The following is a 19814-nucleotide window of genomic DNA, read 5'->3' as shown; positions in this document are numbered from 1 at the left end:
CACCGGTGGGAGGGGTCATTTAGGATTCCCCTGTAAATCCAGAACACAGGAAATAGACAAAAGCACTAACCACACTGGGCAACAATCACAACACCATATTGTTGACCACCCCAAGGGGACAGACCAAAACACAAGGAAAAAAATTTTAACTGGAGAACCATTTTGGATTAAAGATGAACCATCTCGAACAAACAAGAACAGTCCAGTTGCCTTGATTCAACCATTGCGCTTTCAAAATGGGATCACCAACAGTACACACTATGGTCAAGAGCAACTCATTCAGTTCTTTGAAAGTTTTGAACTATACTATTATTATTTAAACATTTTTGGTCATTGTTCGATTGCTATTATATTGCATGCAAACAGCAGACACCTCATACACGTTTACAGTGATCAGAGAAAGCTACTGTATATTTTCATGATACAGGTTGCAGTGATGGTTCTTTGGAGATTGGGAGGTCAAGAGTACCTCCTTTATTGTGGGGAGATCCACAGACATGCTGAGAAAACTTTCATTCATCCATCTTCCGTTCCGCTTATCCTCACTAGGGTCATGGGCGTGCTGGAGCCTATCCCAGCTATCTTTGGGCTAGAGGCGGGGTAAACCCTGAACTGGTCTCCAGCCAATCGCAGGGCACATAAAAACAAACAACCATTCACACTCACATTCACACCTACGGGCAATTTCAATCTTCAGTTAGCCTACCATGCATGTTTTTGGGATGCGAGAGTAAACCGGAATGCCCGGAGAAAACCCCCGCAGGCACGGAGAGAACATGTGTGGAGACACAGGCGGGGCCGGGATTTGAACCCTGGTCCTCAGAACTGTGAGGCAGATGTGCCAACCAGTCTTCCACTGTGCCGCCTGCTGAGAAAACAAGACTAATCCAGTTTGTGGCATTGAATCTGCTTGGAGAGCAATATGAATATTAAAATCCCCACATGATAATACAGTCATAATCTCTGTCGACCTCAGATAATAGCTGAGAAAAAAACTTCCATAAAGCCTTATTTGGATTTTGGTGGACAGTAGACAGTTCTAATTAAGACAGTTATTTTAAAGTGTATTGCGATAGCAAGGTTTTCAAAAGACTGGTCTTTACCAATAGTCTTTACCATTTTTTATATTGTGGTGCTTTGCTGTGTGGCAGGCTTTTAACTTGTGTGATAGCGATAAGATTTGGTTAGCAGATTTTGTGAGATCAGGAATTCATTTCTTCGGCCTAACATTTGTAATTGAATTTATTGGTGTCCTTCAAGGGGAAATTCAACTCACACTCTGATGTATACCTTTTTTTTTTTTTTTGCACACCAAAAAACCAGATCACACACATTCAGGCATGCAAGGAGAGATTCAGTGAAAGAGGTGCGGAAACAGTGCTGTATCACTTGAGCTGGGATGGTGGGGATGATGCCTTGCTCAAGAGCACCTCAACAGTAGCCAGCAAACAGACTAGCATCTCTCCAACAAATAGTTGCCTTTTTAATTTTTGTTTTATTTATTTATTTTTACATCTTTGTCCGTAGTGGGACTCAAACCAATGACCCCCGACTCCCAAGCCTTACAGACTGAGCTACTGCTATCACAATAACAGGAACCAATGAGACTGTCACTGGAGAACTAGGGTTCGGATTTGAATGCTGGCCTCAGCATTGTGTCTCTGCTTTTTGCAGATAACGTATTTCTGTTGGCTTCATCAAGCAGCAATCTTCAACTCCTTCAACTTCAGCCAAGTGTGAAGCAATTGGGATGAAAATCAGCACCTCCAAATCTGAAGCCATGGCCCTCAGTCGGAAAAGGGTGGTGTACCCTCTCCAGATCAAGAATGATGTCCTGCCCTAAGTGGAAGAGTTGAAGTATCTTGGTGTCTTGTTCACAAATGAGGCAAGAATGGTGCCACAAGATCGACAGGCTGATTGGTGCAGCATCTGCATTGATGCAGATGCTGTATCGATCTGTCATGGTAAAGCAGGAGCTGAGCCAAAAGGCACAACTCTCAATCCCGCTGGCCCACTAGACCACTATGTAGATGCGCACACGACACAAAACCGAGTGAGGCCATGACTTATTGGATGACGACGATGCCGGGCCGCAGACTAGCTCGCGTATGATGTTAGTCTGCTAGCTCGCTAGCCCACTGGCCAACAAACACCCAGAAAGGCTGCTGGCTTCTTTGGTCCCTGAGCTCATTTGAAATGGACTGACATCAAGTGTGCTGTGGTCTGACAAGTCAAATTGTTGTTTAAATTGTTCTTGGAAATCATGGACATCATGTCCTCTGAGCCAAAGAGGAAAACGACCATTCAGATTCATATCAGCACAAAGTTCAAAAGCCAGCATCGTTGATGGTATGGGGGTGTATTAGTGCCCATGGCATGAGTAACTTGCACATCTGTGAAGGTACCATTAATGATGAAAGGTACATACAGGTTTTTGAGCAACATATGCTGCCATCCAAGCAACGTCTTTGTCAAGGAAGTCCCTGCTTATTTCAATAAGACCAAACCACATTCTGCACATTACAACAGCATGGCTTTGTAGTAAAAGAGTGTGAGTACCATTCCGTCCTGTCAGCAGTCCTGACCTGTCTCGTATTGAACGTGTACTGCATTATGAAGCGCAAAATACGACAAAGGAGACACCAGACTGAAGTTGTACAACAAGCAAGAATGTGTAATAATTCCACCTTCAAAGCTTCAACAATTACTGTCTTCAGTTCCCAAACGTTTATTGAATGTTGTTAAAAGAAAGGGTGATGTAACACAGTGGTAAACATGACGCCGTCCCAGCGTTTTTGGGACGTGTTGCAACCATAAAATTCTAAGTTAATGATTATTTGCTAAAAACAACAAAGTTTATCAGTTTGAACATTAAATATCTTATCTTGTCTTTATAGTGTATTCAATTGAATATTGGTTGAAAAGGATTTGCAAATCATTGTTTTCAGTTTTATTTATGTTTTAAACAATATCCCAACCTTTATTGGAACTGGGGTTTGTACATAGTGCAATGAGTTATATAGTGGAGTATGTGCGCGCGTGCGTGTGTGTGTCTGCCCATGCATGTCCTTGAACATAGGAAAATGTGTATGTGATACAGTTTTGAAGTTTTTGTCATCTTTTACATTTAAAAAGCTCTTTGCACTTTTATTTCATTGTATTAAATTTGTTTAAACCAATGTAGAGTACATTAAGTTTGCATTGTGCTTTCTAAATAAAAAAATGATTTTATTGATTGATCGATTGATTGATCGATTGATTGATCGATTGATTGATCGCTTTGTTGATTGTTTGGCCAAGTCAAGCGGGCAGATGAGTTTGGTATGGATTATTTTCAACTGTATGAAAACTTAGCAGATGTACGGAAACTGGCAAAATTTTGGTGAAGAAACTCATCAACACTGACTAATATTAAATCATACAAAAACTAGGGCATACAAAAACCGAGGTTTAACTATACACTGTACAAAAACTACTCACAAACGGTTAGGGATATTTAGCTTTCAGGTGAAATTTTAGAATGAACCTACAATGCACTGAAACCTTTGCAGGTGAGTTTAACTTGACATATTCTAAACCTTTGGAATGCACATGTGCACAAGGGTGCCTTTCTGTGACTCTTCCAGCCTCTCACTATCTTTGTTGCAGCCTGGTTTTGACACTGTGACACTCTAAGCTCAGTGACCACTTCCTTCTGAGAACACACCTTGCAATGGGGAGTTACTGTTGATGTGAACAGCATGCTGGACTGTTAAATTACTCCTTCTAATTTAACCAGGAAATGTATTGGTCAATTCAGGGTTCAAACAACTATTGTAAATTTTGCCATTCGACTCCATGTTAAAGAACAGCAAGATGTGCAAAAAGTCCTACAACATTGAGCAGTTGGACATGTGCCTTAAAAGGTTTAGAGAAGGTCCCAGGGCATTTTAGGTTCGTCCTGAAATTACACCCAAAAGCCCAAAATGCCTATCTTTTTGTGATCAGCGTGTGTAGTGAGTTGTCGACATGTTACCATACCATTTTGAACATGTTGAATTACAAACTGCATTTATCTTGTATTGTACCTATTTGATGTTACATTATGAGTAATATTATGTATTCTGTTCTTCATATGAACAGATCTGGAATTCTCCTGGATTTTCAATGAGTACCCAACCTTTGTGAAGCAGGATACTCGTCGCTTCATCTCGCAGGAGACAGGGAATCTGTACATCGCTAAAGTAGAGCCCTCCGATGTGGGCAACTACACCTGTGTCATTACCCACCCTGTCACAAAGACTCGAGTCCAGGGCCCACTTACCCCACTCGTGCTCCGTAACGATGGTAAGATGTGCTTACTGATGACACTTATGATGCAAACACACGAACGTGCATGCATTTACCCTTACTTGTGTATTTTATGTGGTACTTAATCATTTTCTTATCGAAGTTTTCTAATCTAAGTACTGCTTAATAAAATGATAACCAAAATATACAACAATAAGCTAACATCATACATTATGTATAGTTTACCACACACAGGTGTAGCGTATATTGGTTTTGGATAAAAGTGTAATTAATTTGGAAAAGGTATACATCAGAAAGTAAACGCCTGCATTTACTTCCGGTGTAGTTCGACATACGTCAAAGGTTACAATCAAACTATCTTTGTCTCGTACAGGGCACTACGTCTCTGTTTATATTCGTAAATTTTAGGAAAAGTGACAAAAAAAACCTCGATCAATTTTGGTACTTTAGAAGGCTCGCTACATGAATGAAAATAACAGCGATTACAGCGGTTTTACTGTTTCACTCAAACCCAAAGTGCACAACAGGAAGTGGAATTTTAGAGAACATTTTATTAAATCTACAGGAGAAACTACAAGGGGGGACAATGCAGTGGGACTTTAATACAAAACGGTACAGATAAACATTTGTAAAGAAGGCTGAACACGGTACGTAAGTGTGGAATGAGGATGTGCGGTGAGAGATGCGAGAGCTGTGAATTTCTGTGATTGTTAGTACAAGCCCAATTATACACTAATTTGTACTTGGTAATTAGCAAGTTGTACTCACGTTGCGGAGAACAAAATTTAGGCAGGCGGGTCAATCCTCCCTATAGCTGGGCAAGGGCGCCGACAGGTTGCTTTGAAGAAAAAGGAGGGAAAAGAAAAAAGGAAAAAAAGCAAAAGAGCCAGTGGCCAAAGCGCTTGGGTGACGTTGTTCGTCACGGGCTCAGAGAAAACTTGCGCCCGTTAATTTTTCCTGCCGGATTCCTCTTGGTGGTGCCTCACCAACATACAAAAATGTAGTTTGGGGAGCTGGCAGAATAACTCTGCGGTCACTGATTGTCGGCGCGGCAAGGAAGGTTTGGCCGGCCCGAGCCCGTTTTGGTTTGCCTCCCCCACCTTGTTGTGAGGATTGACGCTTCTGGCTGGGAGCCAGTGTCTTTGGTGGTGCAGGAGAACAAGAAGGCAAGAGAAGAAAAGGCTTTGCATTATGTCACACACCATGGTTAATCTATGCAATGAGTGTTTCAACCTTATTTGGTGGCTAAGAACACTTAATGTCCATTATGTAACATTTCCATGTTCCATCCATCCATCCATACATCCACAGTAACAGTTCAACTTGTGGCCTGTCTGCCTAATAAATCCATTGTTGTACATGGTACTGAGCTGTCACATTTGAAAAGAGGGTTTCCCAAATTCTTGGTCATTAAAATCAGTCTGCAGAAAAAGGGTATTTGTTGGAGAAACCAGTAGGAATGGCTAGAGGAGGGCTGGTGATCAGTTTATGGCCCAGGTGACATAAACCAGATTTCCTGTGTCTCGTGGGGGTTGCCGTTGACAAGGTGTTCCATAGGGCGTATTTGCTACACAGATAAACATTGACTATACACTATTACCCCATTCTATGGCTCCATTGATTCCAATTATAAATCACATTTTGCAGTATTCTGTAAACCTGATGTGTTATAATGCTTTTCCTACAAATACTGAATGAATCCAAGAATTGGGGTGTATTTGGTGTGTATTTACACCCCTAAACCACCAAATGGAACCAGAGACCAAACCATAATTTTCTTTTCCAAATCCAAGCTGCTTATCTCCTATTTCTAATAACTTGGAAATTGCGGCATGGTTTTAAAGTTTAACTTGTCCAAAACTGCGACCAGATTTCTGCCCTCTAACCTTTGACCTTAACAGATTTGTCTTTGGTGGACAACATCAAGGTCCAAAAAATGTGACCAAGAAAATGGACAAGGGATGCATAGTACAATTCATTCATGTAAACCCCCTCAATTCATTTGAAACAGTGCTGTCTTTATCAAGATGTAGTGTGTGCTGTTTCTATCCCTAGGTGTCTGTAAAGGCTAAGGCATGCTGTTCAATGCCTGGATGACGTTCCGTTCGGGAAAAAAAAAAAACGGAAAGACGACTTAGTCACCTCGGTGTGATATGTCCTTTCCTATGTTCAAAAGGAAGCACCTTTTTACCTCTTTCTGACCGCATGATGTATTCCACGAAGGTTAAGGAAAGGTGGTATGAAGGTTAAAATACTGTAGCTGGTTAGATTTGACTTTCCAGAGATCCCTATGTCACATGAAAACAAAGGTGCTGATTGGCCGAAGAAGAGATCTGTGTATCGCCGATCGATTGTTATACTAGTCCCCGGATGTCACAGTTAATTGGAAATTTAATTTGTCAAACTGAATCTGAAAAGGTCACTGATGGGGTAGTGGTACATTCGCCTGACTTGGGTGCTGGCAGCTTGGGTTCAGTTCCCACTCAGTGATGGTGTGAATGTGAGTGCGAATGGTTGTCCGTGTCTATATGTGCCCTGCGACTAACTGGCGACCAGTTCAGGGTGTAGTCCGCCTTTTGCCCGAAGTCAGCTGGGATGGGCTCCAGCGCCCTGCGACCCTAACAGGATAAGCGGTGTTGAAAATGGATGGATGGATGAATCTGAAATTATCAAACTGAATGTGAAAATGTATAATTTGAATTTTCATTGCTGATAAAAAATTCTTACATTCACTTTCAAGTTTATTGGCTTCACCTCCAAACTAATATATTCAATTTCAAATTATACTTTTCAGATTCAGTTTTTAAATGCAATCATTCAAATTAAACAATACAAATTCTAATTTTGTTTTACAAGTTCAGTTTTTCAAATGCAATTATTCAGAAATAGAAATTGAAATTCAAATATAAAGGATTCAAATTCAGTTCCTGCTGGCACATATTTCAGCCCATAGCAGCGTCGGCAGTGATGCGGACTCTGTATTGGTCTGTCGTGGTGAAGAAAAAGCTGTGCCAAAAGGCAAAGCTCTCTATTTACCGGTTGATTTACATTCCTACCTTCACCTATGGTCATGTGTTGTGGGCCGTGAGCGAAAGTGAGTTTCCTCCACTGCGTGTCTGGGCTTAGATAAGGTGAGAAGCTTGGTTATCCGGGAGAGGCTCAGCTGGAGGGGCTCAGCCATTGCTCCTCTGCATCGAGAGAAGCCAGATAAGGTGGCTTGGGCATCTGGTTAGGATGCTTCCCGAACGCCTCCCTGGTGAGGTGTTTCGGGCACGTACCACCAGGATGAGCCCCCTGGATGGCGCAAGACACGCTGGCGAGACTACGTCTCCCGGCTGGCCTGGTCCAGCCTCGGGATCTACCCGGAAGACTTGGACGAAGTGGCTGGGGAGAGGGAAGTCTGGGCTTGGGCTGCCCCAACCTCGGATAAGTGCAAGAAAATGGATAAATGGAAATAAGTCAACATCAAGGAATGTCAAGAAATCCTTAACTTTCATGGGATTGTGTTTGCTGCAAGAAGTGGTTCTTTGGAGTGCAATTGAAAGTTAAAGGTTAATAATCTATTTCCTTGCTTATTTTAGTATGTCCTTTTACTTGAATTGGATGCCTAGGTTACCCTTATCCACTCACTCCAGAGAAAAGTTCATTTTCATCAAGTAATGCTAATTTTCCTTGTCATATATATATATAAAAAATGCTTTCTTCACAGTTTAGTGTCATTTTTTAATTACTTTATTCTCTAATCAAATATATTGGAACAACTGTGCATATTTATAGGTCTTATTCTATCCATCCATCCATCCATTTTCTGTGCCGCTTCTCCTCACTAGTCGCGGGCGGTCTTATTCTATGCACTTTAAATAGTATGGTAGGATGACACTGGCGGCATGGTGGCCGACTGGTTAGAGAGTCAGCCTCACAGTTCTGAGGACCCGGGTTCAATCCCCGGCCCCGCCTGTGTGGAGTTTGCATGTTCTCCCCGTGCCTGCGTGGGTTTTCTCCGGGTACTCCGGTTTCCTCCCACATCCCAAAAACATGCATCAATTGGAGACTCTAAATTGCCCGTAGGCATGACTGTGAGTGCGAATGGTTGTTTGTTCCTATGTGCCCTGCGATTGGCTGGCAACCAGTTCAGGGTGTATTTCGCCTCCTGCCCGATGACAGCTGGGATAGGCTCCAGCACGCCCGCGACCCTAGTGAGGAGAAGCGGCTCAGAAAATGAATGGATGGATGGATGGATAGTAGGATGACACTATATTAAAACTGTACAATATGATGGTAAATTGAAGTAACTTTATTAATGATTTATTTACAGGGTGCAACTCCACTGTTTCAAAATAGTCTCATTGTAGTAACATATCAGGAAGGATGCCTTCAAAATTGGAATGGTATGACACTAATAAGCAAATGCATTGCTAATAGTGGCATACTTAAAGTTTCAAATATGTGAAACCTTTAGAATTACCTGGATTCCTTCATAAACTGCTCATGAAATGCAATCTGCTCTTCATTAAAGACACAAAAATAGACAACCACGGTTTTCGTAAACTAATAACACAAACAATTATAGGTTTCCATTTTTTACTGAAGAGAACATATTAACGTTACAATGTAGGATGGAAAAAAGTTAGTTAATCTTTAGAATTAGTAAGTAGTTGACCCTCCTTTGGCAGCAATAAAAACGTTAAAAAGTAACCATGGTAAAGCAGCATTTAGCTGTTATGCTGCACACAAATGGAATAAGTTGCCAACAGAAGTGACATCAGCCCCAAGTGTGAATGTTTTTAAGTCCTCTTTTTTTCTTATGCTTTTTAGAGCATTTCCACTTTTAAATGATCTTTCTTGCACTGTACGCTGTATAAATTCTATTTTTATTTTTCTCTTTGTTTTAAATGTTTGTAAGATGTTTTTTTCCCTTTGTTTTTAAATGCTTTTAATTATGTAAAGCACATTAAGTTAAACTTGTGTATGAAATGCGCTATATAAATGAATTTGATTTGCTTTGCTTTAATAAGTACTTAACCCACTTTGCCTAGGAGTGAATGTGGTTGGATGTTTGGTGGTGGTCAGAGGGGCTATAGGCGCAGAATGGGAACCACACTTCCGTCAGACTGCCCCAGGGCAGCTGTGGCTACACAAGTAGCTTACCACCACCACAGAAGTGAATGAATAATACGTGAAATTGTAAAGTACCTTTGAGTGCCGAGAAAAGCACTATAGTATATAAATGCAATGCATTATTATTATTATTATTATTATTATTAGCCTAGCCGCTAGGAGCAGGCCACTTCCCCTGGAGCAGGCCAACTCGTCGTCAGCTTGCAACACAGACAAAAGCCCAAATAACACAAAACATTTCAGGGAAGATGCATTTTTCGAGTTGCAGACATAGCTTGTTGGCTAACTGCACGATGTAGTGGTACCAGAAATAGGCCAAACTATTACTAAGTAACTTGCAATTCAGAATCAGAATAATCTTTATTTGCCAAGTATGTCAAAAACTCTCCCGTAGTTGGAGCCGCTCTAGTAGAACAACAGACAGCCATTTGACAGAAAATAATTTTGAGACATAAAAAAACATAAAAACACAGCACAGGGAGTCACTGAGCAATGAAAGGTTAATGTGGTAATGCCGATGCAATTTATTTATTTATTAATTTTATTAATTTTTTGACAACTGTGCAAATGATGCAGAGTCCTCTAGCAATTTAGAGCAGTTTGAAATGACTAATAGAGCAATAACCTGGTACAGTGACTATTGTGCAAATGGCACAGAGACTTCAAGAAATGTAAGCAGTTTAAAGTGACTTGTAGTGCGACAATCTGGAACCGTGTCAATTGTGAAAATGGTGCAGATACTTCACAAGCACATGAGAGGCCAGTACTGGTCCACAACAGATATGCAGCAAATAGTGCACAGTGGCGAGACTACTACAGTGGGTGCACGAATAATGTATAATTGGCCCGACAGGGATGTGCCAACAAAAAAGAAAACATTGGCAGCATGTTACAACGGAAGAGGTGGGGTGACCAGGATGTGGAGGGTTCTGAGAGACTGTAATTCCTAGGAACTTGAAGGTCTCGACGGTTGACACAGAGCAGCTGGACAACGTGAGGGGCAGCTGTGGCAAAGGATGCCTCCAGAAGTCCACGATCGTCTCTACAGTCTTGAGCGTGTTCAGCTCCAGGTTGTGTCAGCCGCACCACAGCGCCAGCCGCTCCACTTGCTGTCGATATGCAGACTCGTCACCGTCTTTGATGGGGCAGATGACTTTGGTGTTGTCTGCTAACTTCAGGAGTTTGAAAGCTTGGTGTGTTGAGTTGCAGACGTTTGGGTAGAGAGAGAGGAGCAGCAGAGAGTGGACACATCCTTGGAGCGCCCCAGTGCTGGTTGTGTGTGTGGATAAGGTGGTGTCCCCCAGCCTCACCTGCTGTGTCCTGCCCGTCAGGAAAGCTGTAAATCCAATGGGAGATGGCAGGTGACACGCTGAGCTGGAGAAAATTGGAGGAGAGGAGTTCGGGGATAATGGTCTTGAACACAGAGCTGAAGTCCATGAACAGGATCCCCGTGCCGTCAAGGTGTTCTACAATGAAATGCAGTCCCATGTTGACTTCATCCTACACAGACCTGTTTGCTCGGTAGACAAACTTCAGGGGGTCCAGGAAGGGTCCCGTGACGCTCTTGAGGTGGTCCAGCACGAGGTGTTCAAAGGACTTCATGACCACAGATGTCAGGGCGACAGATTTCAAGTTTCTTGGGGACCGGGATGATGGTGGAGCGTTTGAAACAGGATGGTACTTCACACAGTTCCAGAGATCTCTTGAAGATCTGTGTGAAGACTGGAGCGAGCTGGTCCACGCAGACTTTGAGGCAGGATGGGGAGAGAAGGTCTGAGCCTGCCGCTTTGTTGATCTTTTATTGTTTGAAGATACAGCTCACATCCTGTTCGTGGCTGGTCAATGCAGGATGGGGAGGGGGAGTCAGTCATTCCGGTGGATAGCCATAGACGGCGCTCATTAGTTATATAGTGTGGGAAGGGACTCATGCCAGGATACGCCCCAGCCTGCTTTCTCATAGGGCACGTTTTTAGCCCCGCCCAAAATATTCTTCCAAACTACACCCTGAACTGGTCACCAGTCAATCAGTCAGTCAGGGCACCTATCAACATGGACAACCATTCACATTCACACCATCACTGAGTGGGAACTGAACCCACGCTGCCCGCACCAAAGTCAGGCGTGTGTACCACTACACCATCAGTGACCTGAATTTCAACAAGTTTAAGTAGTGGATGAAGAATGACTCTTGCAAATAGATTAACAGCCACAAAACTTTGTTCCAGATATTTAGAACTGAACAATATTGTATCTTCCGATCAGCTCCCCACCTATGGGAGGGGCCAAAGGGCTCAGGTGCATTGTAAGATGGGTGGCTGGGTTAAAATGATACCCAAATGATACTCAAATGATACCAGATACCCGGGCCACCTTATCTGACTCCTCTCGATAAGGAGGAGCAGGGGCTCTACTCCGGCCGCTAAAGGAGAGCCTGGATACCCTGCAGAGAAACTCATTTTGGCCGCAAGTATTCGTATCTTGTTCTTTCGTTCTCGACCCACAGCTCCTGACCATAGATGAGCGTGGGAACGTACTAGTTGTGTGTTGAGGTGAGCCCGAGTATATCTAGTCAGGATTTGTCAACCTTGTACACCAGCTTAGGCTCCTTCCCTGACAAGAGTGGTGACATTGTAACTGAGCTTCTATAGTTGGGGATCGGACCACCGAGGTCCCTTTTTCGTGCCTTTGGCTGCCACCCAGCTCGCACTGCACCCTACCTCCTTGGCCTCTCCCATAGGTGGTGAGCTCATGGGAAGGCTTTAACTTTTTGAATAGTCTAAATGTATGCCAATCCAATGCTGTTATTTAACGTTTGAAGAGTGTAAATAATTATTATACTTTTTAGGGGGGGCTGGGGGGTTGTTACATAGCAGTACTTACTACGAGTAGTAGTATCATTCATCATCATCCATCAATCAGAATCATAGAAAGTGAAGAGAGAGAAGACAACTGAGAAATGATGTTGCCAAGCCAAAATTCCTAAGAAAAAAATTGCCTGAGAAATACATTGATGAGGCACAGCATCCTGTATCATATTGTATAATTCCCTTGATACCATGCAGATATGTCCCCTGGGGGCATAATGATGAGATGTAATCTGATTGGAAGCTTAGTGAGTTTCCTACCCTTTTATCTGATTAAGGAAAAATTTCAGAATCAATGATGGTTGGGGCTAGGGGGTTTGGGGAGAGGGTTCGTAATAGCTCAGCAAATGAGCCACACATATGCTGTTCTTAGATGGACTTCCAATCTGATGGGGAATGGTGCTCCTATTAAATGCAAAGTACAATGAGAGAAAGACAAAGATGGAAGATTATTTTGTGCACAATAGCTTCGGTGTGCATCTCTCAGTTGGCATCTCTCTCTCTCTCTCTCTCTCTCTCTCTCCACACAGGCAGGGCTGGGATTTGAATCCCGGTCCTCATAACTGTGAGGCCAATGTGCTAACCACTTGCCGCCGATTCAGTAATTTTTTAGCCAAAATTAATCTGGTGTGACGTTGAAATAAGTACCTGCATACTGGACAGCACAGGTATAATTTCTTAGATTCTTGTTGTTTCTTGTAAGGGAATTGGGTAAAAACTAATTATGGCCATTAAATATGAAGATTTTCCTGATCTACTTTCCTTTTATGTCTTATTGTTAACAACAAACATACTGGACTAAATGTCTTTTCTAATGGACTATGAGTCTGCTGAATAAAATCTGATCGATTGTATTTTTTTGCAATAAAACAAAGGGGGAAACAGGAATTTATTATTTATATTATTTCAGCTATGATTTTATTGTTGGGCCAATATTTTTCCCTAGAAAAGAGATGTTTAATTGGTGTTAGAATTATGAGGGGGTCTTTGGAAAAATGTCTCCACTGTAAGATGTCCCTAGCTAGACACAAAGTTTGAAAATTCCTGTTCTAAACAGTTAAATAGTAATGGCTACAAATGAAGCACTGTGAGATTTTCATGAGGAAACTTTTAGGAATAGGGTTAATGATATAAAGTTGAATACTGACTCGGGAAAGGTGTCAATTCTGGTCCTGGTGGACCTCATAATATACTGCTGAACAGGTTGGAAATGTGGGTAGTACTAAATGGAACAGTCCTTAAATGGTTCAGGTCCTACCTGGAGGAAAGGAATTATTTTGTAACCATTGGAAGTCCTCAGTCTCATCGAATGGCAATGACCTATGGGGTCCCTCAAGGGTCAGTTATTGGACCCTTCCTGTTCAGCCTGTATATGGTACCCTTGGGTCAAATACTTCAGAACTTTAATCTTGACAATCATAGCTATGCAGATGACACACAGTTATATCTAGCAGTGTTTCCAGATGACTACAGTTCAATTGAGTTGTTGTGTCACTGTCTAAAACAGATAAATATCTGGATGAGCCAACATTTTCTTTGATTAAACCACAACAAATCTGAGATAATTGTTTTTGGCAATAAAGAAAAGAGAATTGCTGTTAGTAAACACCTGGAGTCACTCTCTTTAAAAACCAAAGACCAAGTCCGAAACCTTGGTATTCTGATAGATTCCGACCTGAATTTCAACAGTCATATCAAATTAATTACTAAAACTGCCTTCTACCATCTGAAGAACAATTCCAGAGTGAAGGCTTGCATGTGTCAAGCAGACCAGGAGAAGCTCATCCATGCTTTTATCTCAAGTAGACTTGACTATTGTAATGGTCTTCTGACTGGACTCCCTAAAAAGAGCATTAAACAGCTGCAGCTCATTCAGAATGCTGCGGCTCGAGTTCTGACCAGAACAAAGAGGTCAGAGCATATTACTCCAATTCTAAAGTCTTTACACTGCTTCAAGTCAGCTTTAGAATAGATTTTAAAGTTCTGCTACTGGTCTATAAATCACTAAACGGTTTAAGTCCTGAATACATGAATGAAATGCTCATGGAATATAAACCCAGTAGGGCTCTGAGATCGACAGACTCAGGTCAAATAGTGGAGCACAAAGCAAACATGGTGAAGCAGAATTTAGCTATTATGCTGCACACAAATGGAATAAGTTGCCAACAGAAGTGACGTCAGTGTGCATGTTTTTAATTCCAGGTTAAAAACTCTTCTTTTTCCCTATGCTTTTTAGAGCATTTCCACTTTTAAATGATATTTATTGCACTTTGTGTTGTTTTAATTGTATTTTTATTGTATTTATTATTTTTTTCTTTGTTTTAAATGTGGCGGCACGGTGTACGACTGGTTAGAGCGTCTGCCTCACAGTTCTGAGGACTGGGGTTCAATCCCCAGCCCTGCCTGTGTGGAGTTTGCATGTTCTCCCTGTGCCTGTGTGGGTTTTCTCCGGGCACTCCGGTTTCCTCCCACATCCCAAAAACATGCATGGTATTGTTAATTGAAGACTCTAAATTGCCCGTAGGTGTGAATGTGACTGCGAATGGTTGTTTGTTTCTCTGTGCCCTGCGATTGGCTGGCAACCAGTTCAGGGTGTACCCCGCCTCCTGCCCGATGATAGCTGGGATAGGCTCCAGCACTCCCGCGACCCTTGTGAGGATAAGCGGCTCAGAAAATGGATGGATGGAATGATGTTTTAAATGTTTATAAGCTGTTGTTTTCTTTGTTTTTAAATGTTTCTAATCATGTAAAGCACATTGAGTTACCTTGTGTATGAAATGCACTATATAAATCAATTTGCTTTGCTTAATAATACATACAGGTACAGTATATACCTGAACAAACCTGTTCTTTGGAGCACAGACTTGAGCCTGAAACAAGAAGGCTCCAGTCCAGTAGTTGACATTGTCGCATGTTCTCCTCTTGTTCGGCAAGTTTTCCCCTCGAGGGTACTCTGCTATCATTGTTAGCGGCTAGCAAGCTAAGCTGAGCAGCTTGTCAGGCTTCAAAGTGGATGCCAATTTGCCGCAAGTCACACACATATCAACGATAACTTCTCGCTGGCCTCCTTCTCATCTGACATCCACCAGAAAGACAGATGTCTGAAACTTAAAAGAAAGTGCTTAAAAACAACACCCACACATACTGTAGTGTATCATCCAACCACAAGGAGCACTATGGAAAGGAGTGATTAGATATGGGGCTTAAAAAAGGAAGTGAAGAAGAAAAGAGATGACGAAGACGAAATTAGCCATGACGGTGATAACTGTCGTGTGCTAACAGAAAAATCAGGCGAAGGAAAAGGAACTACTTTTTGGGGGGAAATACAGCACATACACACTTCCACATAAAGCCTGCCATGCTTAAATCAAATGCGTTATTTCCTAGTATTGATACAATCGATTGATTACCTTTTAAAATGATTTAAATTGATATATTTACGACTGGCAGGCTAACTTGCTGAGCACAGATCGATCCAGTTGGATCGTAGGAATCTCTATACTATTAGGCAAATTCCAGTCTGGCCTTCCATTATTTTCCTTTACGTCTACCTCTCCAGGGGTTGTTGCAAATGTCACTATCAGTTATTTTAATGCCTTCACAGCTCTAAAAATATAATTGTCTATTGTTTTCCTTGGTCTACCTGTTCATCGTCTGTTATTGAATACACAATTTTAAGTTTTTTTTTCTTCAAGAAGATCATCTAAAATAGATAAAAGAATATCCATCCATCCATTTTCTGCATCGCTTATCCTCACTAGGGTCACTGTATGCTGGAGCCTATCCCAGCTATCTTCGGGCGAGAGGCGGGTTCGACCCTGAACTGGTCGCCAACCAATCGCAAGATAAAAGAATATAATATGCTTTGTCACAAATAATTTAGGGCAATTAAGTCAATTATATTGGATGATATGATTTAAGAACACATTTATCTCAAAATGATATCTTCTCTCCCCCTTCCTGTCGCCTTGATTTTTCATTACATCTTTATTTGTCTGATGCTTTGCTGCAGGCCACATATCACAAGTCATCCCAACATTCAGGGACTAGGGTAGGCTGCATTTAACTGCTCAACGTTGTTATGAGACAATTACCCCCACACTTCTACCTGTCTGCATGAACATGGATGATTGGGCTGTGGTTACATTCCACTCTGGGACATCTGTGATAGGGATCTAAATTAGCTTTCATAGTCACTCAGGGAGCCATCATGATAGCACGTTTCACCAAATCAACAAGATGAAATTGGCTTGTTTCCTCCAGAATTTGAATCACAACATTAAGGAGGTGCTTAGTGTCACACCGAATGAATAGAAGTAGCTTCAAATATGGATGAACTATTCTGTAATGAGGTGGACACACCAAATCTTGGGCCCCGAAGCAGACAACCAAGATTGAACAATTGCACAAACAGCCCATAAACGTTTAGACAAACACTAACTGCTAACGGAAAACAATGAGGACAAATGGTCGACTTGAAAAATAACAGTATGAATGTAGAGTATAAAACTAACTGAAAGAAATGGACGGAGCCACTGGGTGCGTTATCAGCAGTGGTGTACTCACAGGACGCACAGGAAAAACAGGAGTGGGTGAATAACAAACGAGAAGACGAAGTTGCAGCACAGTGATGGTCTTGTCGGGCATGCTGGTGAAAGTTGACCAACTCCAAGTTGCATGTGCTCCTTTGCTACAGAAGTGACCACATTGGACAACAACGCGGTTGCCCCAGGCAGTAGGGATGGAAGCTCCTTCACATGCTCCCTCTCCCTTTCTTGTAAACGATTATCCAAATATATATGTCAAGCCAGATTAATTCCTCCAGACTGGAGGTCTCATCCTGTGCGGCCAGCTTGTCCTTCACCCAGTCCCCGCCAAAAAATGTCACACAGAGCCATGTCACCAAAACCACTCTCAGCTGCTAAAATACAGAATGTGACTGAATGGTCAGGCACTGAAATGTCCTCCAGTTTGAAATCCAACCGTTTTCTTCCAGTTTCCTTGCTTTTGAGAGAATGATCAAAAACCCTCCTAATTTCTGTGAGGAAAGTCAAAAGTGATGAATGCACTTCAGGATTATGGTTACTCATCGCCATGTATGTATAAGCTGCTAAATTTCACTTTTAACGTTATCATTAGAAGATGTGAACGGTTGTTGGTCAAACGCTAACGAGCACTGTGAATGAATTGGCTACATGAGGCGAATTCACCAACGTAACGAGTTGGATGTGGAATATTAGGTTCACAAATGTTATACACATTAGAACCTGAAGGTGTGGGAGTGATAGAAGAAACTGATTGTGTGATGGGTGAACAATCTCATAGCTGATACTTGAGCGCAAGTCTATTCTATGCATGACCCAAGCGTACTGACAGTGAGAGTCAAGCAGTACACCGCTTTCATGATCTCACGCAAAGAGTGCTTGTACTGATTTACAAGCTTCCCATGGCTTGACAAAGCCATGCACAATTGACGCTGTGTGGTACATATTTGGCTGGACTATTCTGTCATGAGGTAAAGATGGTAAATCTCAGTCCCCAAAGCAGACCACCAAGATTGAACAAGCTTTATTTAAGAGAAGGAGGCTGTAAAGAAAACACTAACTACTAAAGGAAACCAATGACAACAAACGGTCGGCGCAAAAAATGACGTGAACGGTAAGTAGCTGAAAGAGATGTTGAGAAGTGCAAAAAAAAACAATATTAGTACCACAGAAGGAACCAAATCTTAACTACACCAGTTAAGAAGACTCAAGGAAACAAAAACAATGGTAATCTACTTACATAAACCAAAGAAAACCAAGAACATAAATCACTGCAAAAAAAAAAAAAAAAAAAAAGGCAAATGATCCAGAGCTTGAACAGCCAATAGTGGTGGTTCAGCAATTGTCCAATGTCTTCCTTCTACTTTTCCTGCATCTAAGAACCAAGTAGACAATCATATTCTCCAGGCTTGCGCAGGAGGGTCCGCCCAGCCACACAAACCCAAGAGTCTGGGATTTTATTATTTTATTTACTGTTTCCCCATCTATGATACGTTGCCTTTTGTGTTAGCATACAGCAAGCGGACTTTCTTAAGTTATATACTGTGTAATTCTCTATATTTTTATGTTTAAAATTTTAACTGGAAGTGCCGATAAACAGCTTGAAGCAAGCAATCCAGAATACGTGCGGCCTACTTCCGCATTTGTCAAAATGGGTCGATAAGCACTTCCTCCTCGCTTAGGTGAATGGCGAAGGGGACTGTGACATAGTGCCCACGGGATCTTTAAATCTCCACAATGTCTTTTTGTAACACAAGATGCACGCCCGTGACCCTAGTGGGGATAAGCAGAACGGAAGATGAATGAATGAAAAAGATGTCACCATAGTCCCATCAAAGATGACAATAGCCGATGTGTAGGCTTTGTTCGTGTTTGCATATATCACATCATTTTGTATAAATAAATGATATACGATCGTTACTGGAGCATCCACAGGAAGTCAGCTAATCTGTTTTCCCCCGTTGGTCACGTGACATACGCGATATAGCATATTGGTTTGTTTTTTTGGGGGGGAGAGAACCTTTCACGATCCCGCTTGCTGTTGCTTGCAACTCAAGACAAAAATCTCTCAAAAGTTGGGTCAATATATATATATATATATATATATATATATATATATATATATATATCCACACATACAGTATATAGTCTCAACCCTCTTTTTGTCCTAAGAATTTTCACCTGCACAACAGGAATATTTTATTCCATCAGAGCCGATTCACAGACAGTAAATGGGATGCTTTGTTGCCACATTGACAGCTCCCCTGGGGTTTAATCGGAACATTCTCTGGTTCATAACGGTTAGAACTACAACAGATACACTTCATTTGAATGCAAAAGCTCAATTTGTCCATGAACTGTCAAAATTGTGCCACATATCTGCTGGGGAGTTATATTTTGGTCTCGTTTTTCTCATTATTTTCAATGGAAGAGCTTTTTGTGACAGTGCTGTGAGCAAAGTGGGTTTCTACTGCTTAGATCACAGTCGGCGGCTGAAGAACATTTCATTTTATAGAAAACAGAGGCTGCCTATTAAAGTATTTTCAAAGGCCACCAAAGAGCGATAACTACTCGTCAGTAGAGAATATGTTCTTGAGTTTTTATTTTTATTTTGATACATGTTTTAATCTTATTTGAAGCTATTTAATGAACCATACAAATCAAAAAAGTTTAACCAACACATATGACATTTTCAATTTTCCTCCAGGTGTGATGGGTGAATATGAGCCAAAGATTGAAGTTCAGTTTCCTGAGGTTGTTCATGTTGCCAAAGGATCCACAGTGAAGCTGGAATGCTTTGCACTGGGAAAGTAAGGCAACACTTGCATCAGGCTCAGCATTGTCACTTGCACACAAAAGTGACTTACTAGAAAGTTTTCTGCTTGTTTGTTTTGCATATTTCACATCTCAGCTGCTATTCTCATGTGTTTCAAGTCAAGATTGCATGGCTTAGAAAGAAGTGGTTACAAGCCTCAGTTAGCGTAAAAGGGTTTTTATT

General features: G+C 41.7%; 1 protein-coding gene across 4 annotated transcripts in view; it reads left to right on the top strand.

Moving 5' to 3' along the window:
* LOC133483989 (contactin-4-like) overlaps window positions 1-19814 on the top strand; it is a 266693-nt gene that overhangs the window by 113836 nt on the left and 133043 nt on the right. For all 4 annotated transcript variants that reach the window (XM_061785986.1, XM_061785985.1, XM_061785983.1 and 1 more), the window contains exons 6-7: window positions 4123-4326; window positions 19524-19626. In XM_061785986.1, coding sequence (XP_061641970.1) covers window positions 4123-4326; window positions 19524-19626 — 307 coding nt within the window. The remainder of the gene's footprint in view (window positions 1-4122; window positions 4327-19523; window positions 19627-19814) is intronic.

Source organism: Phyllopteryx taeniolatus, chromosome 9 (assembly GCF_024500385.1).
Source record: "Phyllopteryx taeniolatus isolate TA_2022b chromosome 9, UOR_Ptae_1.2, whole genome shotgun sequence".
Taxonomy (NCBI): Eukaryota; Metazoa; Chordata; class Actinopteri; order Syngnathiformes; family Syngnathidae; genus Phyllopteryx; species Phyllopteryx taeniolatus.
The sequence above is the reverse complement of the archived record's forward strand: the minus strand, read 5'-3'. Positions and strand labels throughout refer to the sequence as shown.